The 13,275-nt window shown below is 46.7% G+C and overlaps 1 protein-coding gene across 2 annotated transcripts in view; it reads left to right on the forward strand.

Annotated features, from left to right (window-relative positions):
* The window catches only part of LOC138580852 (integrin alpha-D-like), a 750,488-nt gene that overhangs the window by 649,034 nt on the left and 88,179 nt on the right, over nt 1-13,275 (forward strand). For both annotated transcript variants that reach the window (XM_069651726.1, XM_069651727.1), the window contains one exon: nt 3,470-3,577. In XM_069651726.1, coding sequence (XP_069507827.1) covers nt 3,470-3,577 — 108 coding nt within the window. The remainder of the gene's footprint in view (nt 1-3,469; nt 3,578-13,275) is intronic.

Here is a 13,275-nt window from a genome sequence, read left to right on the forward strand (position 1 = left end):
CTCCGCCATACTAATGCTCCAGCACCCGAGCATGTCAGACAGACTTTAATTGCAATTGTGAGCGCTGTATGGCATGCGAGCATGGTAAGTGGCACTCAGAATTAAAAGTAAACGCTGCCTGGAATGCTTGCATGCAAGTCAGCGTTTTCTCACTTTGGACAGGCAAAAGGTGGAGTACACACGTTTACGCTGCCTATTGCCCAGCACTTTTGCACTTCGCGGTGCAATTGATGAAAAATTGGCATCCGTGTGCAGCCAAATAAGTAATTGAAATAAAATGAGCTCCAAGGTTTATCAAAACGTTTTTTCATGCAAATGATGGATGCACGAATCTAATGTGTTCCCGTCACTTGTGTGAAAAAATGTTGCATTTCAGTCACCCACATCCCTATGCCTTTTTCTCCTCTTGTGAGCAGTTGCACAAGCAGGGGTGGTAAAGGGAGCATTTCTGTGCATTACAAAGCACAGCACGAATTCACAAATAGGATGTGTTTTGAAATGCTCAAAAACAGAAACATTCCCCTTGGCCAGTTGCAAGTTCTGACCCTTTCATTGTATAACTGTTGGAATGCTGAGAGTGCATTGTCATTGCCATCTACAGGCTATAAGAACCAGAATGGCCTGCACATTGTTTTGAATGCTACATTCCAAGGCGGTTGTAGCTGCATGGGGGGTACCTGCAGCCAATCCCCTGCAACCCCCCAGGATTACTTTTGTACTGACACCTTCTATGTACTTGTATATACAGCTTATATTTTGAAGAGGAAGAGAGGTATGAAATCTTTATAGAACTTGTCCTCGGCCTATACCTGGGGTTATGGGCCTGTAAATCTTGTGAAACGCCCTTGTTGGGCTCCGGCCTTCAACTCGATTTTCAGGGTCTATACCTGTCGGTACGGCCCTCAGGCTGGGTCTATTAAGCTTAATTAATTGGGACAGCGGCAGTATGAACCACTGCTGTGCCACTTCCATTTCTACCCCTGAAGTGGATATTAATACTTTGTTCCTTTTTCCACATTTGGCAATGGCGGGCCCTTTGATGGTCCGTCACTGTGAAATGCGCTTAAAGCACCCAAGTGGGTGCTGGTAGCCTGTCATACATTACCGTCGGTAGCATTCTCCAAAAATAAAATCATGCAAGGGGGTGGCACTGGCACACCTCTCCAGAGAAAGATACAGGACGCCTTTATGGATAAGATGGCAGGAACATTTCCAGAAATTGGGCATCTAAACCAAGTGGCCCCTATGTGCTTCTTTCAGATTCCTGATGTGTTGCCAATGGAAACCCGTGTGTATTTGGCACACTCGTATTTCTGCAATCAGCAGAAGCATAGAAAAGAACCAGCAACACGTTTGTCCTCTCTCTTGTCCCAGTTAGAATGTATGGAGGAGTCCATGTCCGGGAATCTGGCTAGCAAGTTTGCCCTTTAAAATGTTTAAACATTGTGGCTTAAAACGGAGACTATGGGCCTCATTACCCGGCAGGCGGTGAGCCATGGCGCTATTAGCGCCATGGCTCATGCCGGTAAAATACCGGCACCGCCTTGGCAGAAAGGGGATTTACCGCCCCATTCCAAAGTTGCAGGGGCGGTAAATCTCCCTTCCACCATTGCCCTTCCCCATTCCTATTTCTGCCCCATAGGGCTCTATGGGAATGGGGAAGGCGCTAATTACGGCACCGCAATTTTGCGGTGCCGTAATTAGCTCCGAGGTCCCTTAGCGGGTTGGATTTTAACGCCTGCAAAAAGCAGGCGTTAAATCCCCCAACCCGCAAACGGACCTCGTAGTAAGGCGGTAAGGATTTACCGGTACCGGTAAATCCTTACCGCCATCTGTGTAATGAGGCCCTATAATTCGCTGCCCCATCCGAATTGCGAAATGGATGCTGGTAGAGTATGCAGCTAAGTACCCACTCTTTGGGTTTGCCAAACTACGTAATGCTTTCGTTGTTCTGTTAGAGGCCATGTCGCTGTCGGCCTCTTTCTGTGTCTACAGCCCATGGTCCTGGGGATGTCCTATTGGGCATTGATCGAGGGATGCATTGAAGGCCTGGCTCAGCAGCATAGAGGGAAATGAGGGAGCCACAGAGGTTATTCGGGTAGCTGCCAGGCTCTAGCATTCTTCCGCACCCAGCCACGCTGCACTCACGTATGCCTCAGTATGGGCACTGTGGTCTGAGGCAAAGCATAAGTAGTGTGTGCTCTACCCTAAGGCAGTGGTCAACCTGCCGGAGATGTTATGTTATACCCTGCTACATCACGTCAATAGATGTGGGAGCATTCGACACTAGCATTCCTCAAAGTCAAACATTATCAGTGCTTCAGAGCATCCCTGTACATCTGGGAAGCGCTCTATCTTATGCGAAAATGTTCCCCTCTTCCTTTCAGTGTTCAGCTGCCTCACATATTATATGATTTGAGTTTGCATTTTTTTAAAGGTATCATAATGGAACCCGAATGCGGTCTGTCAAACACTGTGCTGGATGCGGTGTTGCTAGGTCTGGAAACGATCCGGGACTACGCTAATGTCGGGACTGTCAGGACTCGGGTCTAGCTAGGATTTTGGTTGTAGCCCCTGAGCTTCTATCCGGGGCTACAGCCAAAAGACCAGGGGATATAGCCAGCCTCCCCCGCACAACCCTCCTAGCGACGCCTCTGTGGATGGCCTTTCTTGCCTTGCCTTTTTGTTTACAGCCACCAATGCAGCTTGTACATGCAGTCGCGCCACGCGCTGATGTTCTCTTCAGGATAATAGGAAACAGTTCAGGTTTTTAGATGTTCAAGTCTGCACGGCATTGACGGGCGCAGAAAAAAGAAGGGAATCGGGAAAAACAAGCCGCTTTGGAGTGCACACTGTGGTACTAATCATATCAGAAGGTTGTGCTGTACTCACATTGGTGGACTATGATTCTGAGGAAAGGCTTCTGATTGCAGGATCTTTAGGTGTGACTCTACGGTTCTGCTGATCCCCTTCACAGGATATCATCGTCATCAGTTATAAATGCGTGAATGGGCTTGCCCCAGAGTACCTCAGAGGCAAAGTTTGCCGTTATCACCCGCCAGAGCCTTACGCTCAGGAGACAAGGTTTTGTTGCATATTCCACGTACAAAATGTGTCTCCAGAGGTGATAGGAGATTTGGAGTCTTTGGTCCCAAACTATGGAATAATATCCCTGTTGAGATTAGAATTTGTCAGTCACTATTTGGGTTTAGGAAGGCTCTCAAAACCCACCTGTTTTAATAGGATTCCCTAGTGTAGGGATAACTTGTGTATTCGCTCTCTCTGTTACCTCTGCTGAGGCTTGTGTCCATCTGCACGTGCGTACAGTTAAGTCTGTTGGGAGCGCGTTGCAAATGATCAAAATCAGCATCCCTTGATCCTTTTCTTCGACTGTGTAGTTTGTACGTGTTTCTGGTAATTGTACATTTGAACCTTCTTTGGCTACAATAGTCTCACTGTTTTACTACAGGTGAGGAACTGGGGCCGAAGAAGTTTGGACCTGCAAGTCACCTTCCTGATCCCCATCTCGCTAGGCCCATCCCTGGTTTGGGACGCTCATGGTGTAACTCCAAGCACGGTAAGGATTTTACTCTGTCCACTAACATCCTGCGTTTTCACTTGTTTTGCACCGCATATAGCCTATCACGCCTTGCCTGCATCCCTCCCCATCCATTATCCCCTGCCATTCTGGTATCTTCCCAGACTCGTATACCATCACCAGTACTGCATCGACAGGCTGTTGAGGAATTCTGGTACTTCCCTTCCAAGTGTGTCCACAAATATACTGCCAGCTCTCCTTCTGTGGAGATATGTGTCGGTAAGTCTACAGAGGAAAAAGGCGATTTCCGTGCATGACGGGCCAGTCACATGCAGAACCGGCAACAGTGCTGGGAAGCGTGCCCTACAGCAACGCACAAAGTATCTTCAGAAGTACCTTGTTGCACATCTTCCAAGTGACTGAATCTACTTCAGAATGCTGAGCCTTTTGTGGAAAGTTGCCCATGTCCCAGTAGACTGGTGCACCACCGAGCCAGTGTCTTGCGCGAAGTTCTGCAGCAAGCCCTTATAGGCTGAAAACAGGTACAAGAACCTGAGTCTCCATTGGCAGAAGAGCAGTGAACGACAGGTCAGGAATACAGGAGAAAGAACTCTCCGTGGCCAAAGCACGAGAGGAAAATACATTTCTCGTTAAGCAGGGAGCATCTACTGGAACAAGCAAAAAGCAAAAAGGCAAAAAGCAACATAACGCAGTGCTGTTGATAAGCTTTCACTGTACCAATATTTAGCAGAGTCAAGAATGACCAATGTTATATAAAATAAGTATTTTATTTCATCTTGCTGAATCGGTAAATTGTTCAAACACATTTGTCATCTTCAATGTCCTTCACTTATTGCTAGTTTAACTTATTCAATGAACATCTATACTCTCATGTTGGGGCTTAATTCTCATTTTAATACCAAAAGCCCTGCCCATCCTTTATCCTTCCTGGAAGGAAAAGGCACAACATTTCTAAAGTCAAATCACGTTGCACAAGTCAATGAAGCAATATTGTCTGGAGCAATATTGTGTAAAGTGGCACACCACTTCTAGAGTCAAATCACAATGCTCAAGTCACTGAAGCAATATAGTGTACAGGCACTCAAACCCATTCTAAGGCAAACTAAAGCTTAAATCAATAAAACGATCCTATGCAACATATGCATCTCAGTGTATATGATAAGGGCCGGGAGGATAGCTCAGGGGCAACGTGTTTGTCTTGGAAGCAAGACAGCGCATAGCAACTCAATTTCGCACCCCGGGCTCGGGCTTAGAAACTGGTCTCCGGTATTAAGTGCTTTATAAAAATGTAATTATCCAATGCAAAGCACAGAATCACAGCTAAGGACCAGAACGCTTGCATAAAATTCAATCAAGCCAAAACCCATTGCATCTCAATCTATAACGCGACTCTGGGGTGTAGCTCAGAGCTATCACCAGGGGTGGGCTGGCCTATAGGAAACTCTGGAGATTTCCCGGAAGGCCTCTTTTGTGTGGTATTTCCAAATGTTCCCAGTGGAAAATGGTTGGGCTTGCTGAAAATGTGTAATATGGGGCCACTTTGAAAATGATTTCCAGGGCCTCTTTTTGTTCCCAGTGCACCCCTGGCTAGCACCCCCTGCAGCCTCTGGTATGGAATCAGCATACGCACCAGCTGCAGCCTCTGGTATGGAATCAGCATACGCACCAGCTGCAGCCTCTGGTATGGTATCAGCATACGCACCCCCTGCAGCCTCTGGTATGGTATCAGCATACGCACCCCCTGCAGCCTCTGGTATGGTATCAGCATACGCACCCGCTGCAGCCTCTGGTATGGTATCAGCATACGCACCAGCTGCAGCCTCTGGTATGGTATCAGCATACGCACCAGCTGCAGCCTCTGGTATGGTATCAGCATACGCACCAGCTGCAGCCTCTGGTATGGTATCAGCATACGCACCAGCTGCAGCCTCTGGTATGGTATCAGCATACGCACCAGCTGCAGCCTCTGGTATGGTATCAGCATACGCACCCCCTGCAGCCTCTGGTATGGTATCAGCATACGCACCAGCTGCAACCTCTGGTATGGTATCAGCATACGCACCCCCTGCAGCCTCTGGTATGGTATCAGCATACGCACCAGCTGCAGCCTCTGGTATGGTATCAGCATACGTACCCCCTGCAGCCTCTGGTATGGTATCAGCATACGCAACCCCTGCAGCCTCTGGTATGGTATCAGCATACGCACCAGCTGCAGCCTCTGGTATGGTATCAGCATACGCACCAGCTGCAGCCTCTGGTATGGTATCAGCATACGCACCAGCTGCAGCCTCTGGTATGGTATCAGCATACGCACCAGCTGCAGCCTCTGGTATGGTATCAGCATACGCACCCCCTGCAGCCTCTGGTATGGTATCAGCATACGCACCCCCTGCAGCCTCTGGTATGGTATCAGCATACGCACCAGCTGCAGCCTCTGGTATGGTATCAGCATACGTACCCCCTGCAGCCTCTGGTATGGTATCAGCATATGCAACCCCTGCAGCCTCTGGTATGGTATCAGCATACGCACCAGCTGCAGCCTCTGGTATGGTATCAGCATACGCACCAGCTGCAGCCTCTGGTATGGTATCAGCATACGCACCAGCTGCAGCCTCTGGTATGGTATCAGCATACGCACCCCCTGCAGCCTCTGGTATGGTATCAGCATACGCACCAGCTGCAGCCTCTGGTATGGTATCAGCATACGCACCCCCTGCAGCCTCTGGTATGGTATCAGCATACGCAACCCCTGCAGCCTCTGGTATGGTATCAGCATACGCACCCCCTGCAGCCTCTGGTATGGTATCAGCATACGCAACCCCTGCAGCCTCTGGTATGGTATCAGCATACGCACCAGCTGCAGGCTCTGGTATGGTATCAGCATACGCACCCGCTGCAGCCTCTGGTATGGTATCAGCATACGCACCCCCTGCAGCCTCTGGTATGGTATCAGCATACGCATCCCCTGCAGCCTCTGGTATGGTATCAGCATACGCACCCCCTGCAGCCTCTGGTATGGTATCAGCATACGCAACCTCTGCAGCCTCTGGTATGGTATCAGCATACGCACCCCCTGCAGCCTCTGGTATGGTATCAGCATACGCAACCCCTGCAGCCTCTGGTATGGTATCAGCATACGCACCAGCTGCAGGCTCTGGTATGGTATCAGCATACGCACCCGCTGCAGCCTCTGGTATGGTATCCGCATACGCACCCCCTGCAGCCTCTGGTATGGTATCCGCATACGCACCCCCTGCAGCCTCTGGTATGGTACCAGCATACGCACCCCCTGCAGCCTCTGGTATGGTATCAGCATACGCACCCCCTGCAGCCTCTGGTATGGTATCAGCATACGCACCAGCTGCAGTCTTGGCCTTTGAGCCTGCAGCATTTTTATAGGGTCTCTTGCTGGAAACTCCCCCTTGATGTCCGTGGGTGGGCGAATCCCCTGTTTCTGAATCTGATTCAGAACTATCTTCCTATTCGATTGTATGACATATGATGGAGCTAAACAATATGATGGGCGCCTCGCCTCAGCTTCTTGCCAAATGATCAAGCTTCAGCTTCTTGTCCAATCATCTCTACAGCTGTAAGCTAAATTATCTACGGGCCCTACATGTCCCTAGTTCAAGGGTCTAGCTCAACGCCACATGTTCTTTTGTTTTAGCTCTTAACCAAAATGCTGCTTATTCCTTTAACATGGAAAATGGAGTGGGTTTGATCCCACAGCCTGCTCATTATAGCTTTTTGTTAGATGTATGCATATGGGGTTATGCACTGGCCATCTCGTAACTACATATGTAAGCGTGTTTGCATGCATGTATGTGTGATATGATCAAGCTATCAAGCTGCTTAGAGCTTTGCTTTATTAAATGGTAACATTCATGAATAAATAAATCTATGTTAACACAGAAACACACTTCTCATTCCCAGCAGTATGAGTGTCCAAGCTTAGACACGTGCAATTAGCACTTAGATTTTTATTGTCAGTCCCGGACCAGCTGACATCCCATAATGTATATTTATATATTGAACGGGCTCTTATGTTACGCAGGCAATGTTTATGCTTTGATGAATTATTTTAGTTTACTCTTGTACATGGCAAGATTTTGATCGTATCTAAATGAATTTTACTATTGTATTGTATTTTATTGTAAGTTCTTTGGTGGGAATTTTTATTTCCGAATAAAGATTTTATCCACTACTCTAACACACTTCTCATTCTGTTTTTGTGACAATACTACTAAAGGCTCTCTTGCTATGTAGCCCCTTTGCAATGCAATGCTAGTATAGGCCTCTAGGAGCGGTAGCTGGAAATTGTGCTACCATGGTTTGCGCACCAAAGATGTCGGTCCACATTGGAGTTTTTTGTAACAAATAATTGTGTAGCGTGATAGTAATGATGAAATATTAATACATTGTTTTGTAAATTTAAAAAAATGTGTATGAAGATTTAATTAAAAAAGGAAATACACGAATGTACAAAGCACAAGAGGTGACTGTTGTATCTACTCAGAGAATCTACAATACATAACTTAGAAGGAATATTGGTGTTAGGTTTCTCTTGCTATGTAGCCACTTTGCAATGCAATGCTAATATAGGCCTCTAGGAGCCTCTTTGAGCATTAAAGTGCTTTGAGTTTCTCTTGCTATGTAGCCACTTTGCAATGCAATGCTAGTATAGGCCTCTAGGAGCCTCTTTGAGCATTAAAGTGCTTTGAGTATACTTTTGCTGTTTTCAACACTACTGTTCCTAATCTAAGTATTGCAGTCTATAACCGAGCCTATAACGCAGAAGACAAAAGGTCTCAAATCGCAGAAAATGTCACTCGGGTATCAGTCTATATTTCACATGTCGATGACAAGTACTAAATTTCCAAAATATGCCATCTTCCGCACTGAGAAGCCTAATGGTGAAACATGTCTAAATCAATTACCAGTTTGCACCTTTACATGGATGAACAAATAGCGCCCCCTACACAAGCAGTTCTTCCTAAAATAAGCAATGCTTCCCCATTGTCTTCCAAGGTCTGTATGCTAAACAAGACATTTCCTTAAATAACTGGGGACATGCAACAAGCAAAGAAGGTAATTCTTATTGTGCGCCTGCATGCTTTATGTTTACCAAGCATAGACAAGGGCATTCAGGGCTTGGCAGTGCATTGTGGAAAGAGAAAAAGTCAGTTGCAGGGTCAACTTCTGTGACAAACTCTCTGTGCACCTCTTACACCATGTGTGCAGTTACTTATTGTCAAACAGGGCTTTGGTACTCCACCAAAATACCACAACTGGAGTGGAGCAGGCTTCAAATTTAAACAGTTGTGCTGAAGGCTAATGCAAAATGACACCAGTGCATACCACCTCCTAACAGATAGATATTACAAAAAAGAAATATAGAGTGCTCAAGAATCTATTCAAGGAAACAGGCATTAGGGAAGTTACCAAAGCAGTGTTGTTCCTGCTGACTGAACCCACCAAATAGTTTATATCAATACTAGTGTGAAAGCCTGTGTACACGGCCCAAAGTGTGTAAAGTAAGACATTTTCAGAGTGTTAATATATTATGTGGTATATTTGGTTGTAATCCATGTTTATAGGAAAACAATATTTTGTAGGTTTACATTAACACACTAGGACCACTATATAATATCCTAAGGCAACAGCTCCCTTTAGCTTTGACAACAGGCGAAGTGGGCAGTCTCTACGATAGATCAGGTTCTCATTCACACATTAGGACCACTATATATCCTAAGGCAAACATACACCTGGCCTTTTATTATATAGGATGGTCTTGAATGACTTGGTTCCATAAGGATTCTATTTGTCCTCCTGAGGTATGAGAGTAATGATACTAATTGGATCTGTAAAGGTTATCCAAATGAAATTGGTATTCAGACAGAAAATATTATCTTACTTCATTTCTAAGATGTATTCATATGATTGCTGATCAATATTTCGTGAACACGTTCAACCTTGTTTATATAGACTAGCGGTTCAGTACTGTCTGTTACTCACCGCTCCGGTAATCGATCACTGCCTGTAGATAGGCGACCTTGGAGACGGTAGTTTCCACAGATATTCACAAGACAGCCTCTGGTAACCTGACACCCCCTGAATTCTAAGATTCAGGCTTCCTCAAGGAGGGGCTCTTTTCTGCGATGTGCCTCTCTGCTGTTTCAACCTGAACAGGCAGAATTGCCAATCGCCTAAAAGAGCGGGGAGAACACACACCGCCAACCAATGCTGCAAAGGAATACAAAGATGGTTAGAGGAGCCAAGGTATGAAGGAATGCAAGAAAACAATAGCACTAAGGTGTACCTAGGCGGGGTTTGAGGAGTGGAATCTGCTATAGGATTGACCTATAGAAGAAAATAACTATTACCCTCTACGTCAATGTAATAAACCAGAGCATCCCAAAAATAAATGGGTAAGTAATTCAAACACAGACCTGAAGGGAGAACTGTCAGGAATGAATGAAGTCCAAATGGAGAGAAACAACGAAAGGATAAAATAAAAAAAGGAAGGTTAGTACAGGAGAGTAACCCGGGCGGCACGAGGGCCGCACTAGTGACGGGTTGGTGCATGTACCGTAAAGCGTCAATATGCACTTGGTGAGTAGTTCACTGTAGAATGTTGAAGTTCCAAAGGATGTAGCAACCAAGTTCAAAGTTAAGGCTAATGGTGGAATCCAGCAGATATGGTTAACTAGTATGAACAGTTCAGGATAATAGCAAGTGAAATGGCCTCAGGAGCAAGAAAGAGACCGTGGACAAGTACAGAGGACAACCAATTACTTTAGTGGGCCATAGAACCAAGTCACTGAGGAAAAAGGCAGGCAGTCCGTGAAGGAGTCCGGGTCAGTAAAGGAGCGGGCGTAACCAAAACCAAAGGAGTATCCAAATGCAGTCCAAATAGAATAGCCAAGCATCGGGAACCAGAAGATCAAAATAGAGCACTGACTGGATGTCAGAAGGGAATACTGAACGTACCCGCAAGGAGAGTAACGCTACAATTAAAAGCAGAGAGCTGTACGAGTAGCGGTGCTTTAAAGTACAGGGGGGCGTGGTTTAGGTGCGCGTTCCTTACGCCTGCAAGGTGTCAGCTGACACAAGACGTGCCGGCGTGTAAACAAGCGCCATGGCAACCTGTATCGATTCCAGAGGGGAGCCCGTGAGTGTGCTGTTCTTCGCGTGAACGCCGCGGATGAGCCGGCGCCGGCATTCCGCGTAGAAAATGTAACAGCATCCGCCCCCAAAGACACCGGCAACCCCCTGGCAGAGTGGAACTCCCTCAATAGATCGGGACAATGCAAGTTGGCCAAAGGTTCCCAAGTGCGATCCTCAGGACCGAAACCCTTCCAATCCACCAAGTACCGCACAGTGCCCCCAGAAAACCAGCAGTCCAGTATGCGGGAGACCTCATACTCACCATCCACCAGAATGGGAAGAGGCCATTTCGACAACCGAGTAGAGCGGATGAAGGGTTTAACCAGAGAGAAATGAAAAAAAGGGTGAATGCCCCAGGAACGGGGCAGAGAAAATCGGACCGCAGCAGGGTTAATGACAGCAGAGACAACAAAAGGACCCACGAATCGAGGCAGTAGAGAACACTTCCCTGCTATCCGCAAATTACGGGAGGAACGCCACACCTTCGAGCCGATTTGGTAGGTTGGTGCTGGAGAACGATGCAGGTCCACAGATTTCTTGGCACGGTCCTGAACACGAAGCAAATGTAATCGGATATCACAATTTATTTGGTCCAGATCACGTACACAGTCACGCACCGCTGGATTGGAACCAGGCAGGGCAGGATCAAGAGGAAGCGTCCTAGGATGACACCCATACAGAGCAAAAAATGGAGAGACCCCAGTGGACGTGTGCATAGAATTATTATATGCAAATTCCGCTTGTGGCAAGGACGTGAGCCAAGACTGCTGAAACTGTAGACATAAACAACGTAGATATTGCTCAATGGTGGAATTGGTTCTTTCAGTCTGCCCGTCCGTTTGAGGGTGGTATGCTGACGAATACCTATCCTCAATACCAATGGAAGCAGTCAGAGCTTTCCAGAACCATGAGGTAAATTGCGTACCCCAGTCGGAGACGATGACAGAAGGCAGTCAAAAAAAGCGAAATACATTCATCATGAACAATCTAGCCAACCCGGGGGCAGACGGTAATCCGGAACAAGGCACGAACAAGGCATACTTTGTAAAATAGTCAACAACTACCCATATGGTGTTGCGTCCTTGTACATCCGGTAGGTCAACAATGAAATCCATTGACACCATCTGCCAGGGTTTGTACAGGATCAGTAAAGGTTTTAACAAACCCATATGTTTAACTCTCAAAGACTTGCATTGAGCACAGACGGCACAGGTCACGATGTAGTCTTGTATGTCTCTAGAGATGATGGACCACCAGGCCCAATGCCGTAAGGCCTCCAATGTCTTCTGAGCCCCTGGATGCGCTGCGATCAGAGAGTCATGGGACCACTGAAGAGCCAAGGTCCGGGCCTGTCCCTGTAGGTGATAACAAACCGGTATTGTGAAAAGAACAAGTGCCAACGTGCTTGTCTGGCAGTGAGACACTTCATTGACTTGAAGGCCAGAAGACTTCTGTAATCAGAGTAGACCGTAACAGGGTGTTTAGCCCCCAGAAGATGGTGCCTCCATTCCAGGAAGGCATCTCTAATGGCTAGAAGTTTGCGTTCCATGATAGAATAGTTTCTTTCATAAGGCGTCAGCTTGCGGGAATAATAGGCGATGGGATGCACTTCGCCTGAGTGTGGGCATTGTTGTGATAAAACAGCGCCAACCGCATAGCCTGAAGCGTCCGCTTCCACAAAGAAAGGGAAATCTGGGCCAGGATGCTTAAGAACCAGAGCTGTAGTAAAGGCAGATTTCAGCTGATCGAATGCCTTATGAGCCTCCGGTGACCAAACATACTGCACATTAGCACTGGTCAAGGAGGTGAGAGGCGCAGAGATGTCAGAAAAGTTATTGATGAAACACTGGTAAAAGTTGGAGAAACCCAGAAATGATTGTAAAGCTTTGATATTCCTGGGCACCGGCCACTCCAAGACAACTTTAATCTTAGACTGACTCATACGAACTCCCTGATCAGTAAGGTCGTATCCCAGAAACTCAACTTCAGATGCATGAAAAATGCATTTTTCTGCCTTTACCAATAAATGGTGGTCTCTTAGACGCTGTAGAACTGTCTTGACGTGTTGGATATGATCCGTCAGGTTCTGTGAATAGATCAATATGTCATCCAGATAAACAACGATATATTGATCTAAGATGTTGTGAAATAGGTAATTCATGAATGCCTGGAAGGTTGCCGGGGCGTTACAGAGACCAAAAGGCATCACCAGGTATTCAAATAGGCCGTAGCGTGTTTTAAATGCAGTTTTCCATTCGTCCTCCTCTCTCATGCGCACCAGATTGTAGGCCCCTCGGAGGTCTAATTTAGTGAAGATTTTAGACGAGCCCAGTTGATCGAGGAGGACCAAAATCAGAGGAAGAGGATACTGATTTTTAATGGTAGCTGCATTTAGTGCACGATAATCAATACAGGGACGTAAATCCCCTTCTTTTTTGGGGACGAAAAAAAGCGGAGACATCATTGGAGACTTCGAAGGGTGGATAAAGCCCATAGTAAGTGCCTTGTCGATGTACTCCTTCAATACAGCATCTTCCTTTAAGGTGAGC

Source organism: Ambystoma mexicanum, chromosome 3p (genome assembly GCF_040938575.1).
Source record: "Ambystoma mexicanum isolate Mex_15411 chromosome 3p, UKY_AmexF1_1, whole genome shotgun sequence".
NCBI classification, from domain to species: domain Eukaryota; kingdom Metazoa; phylum Chordata; class Amphibia; order Caudata; family Ambystomatidae; genus Ambystoma; species Ambystoma mexicanum.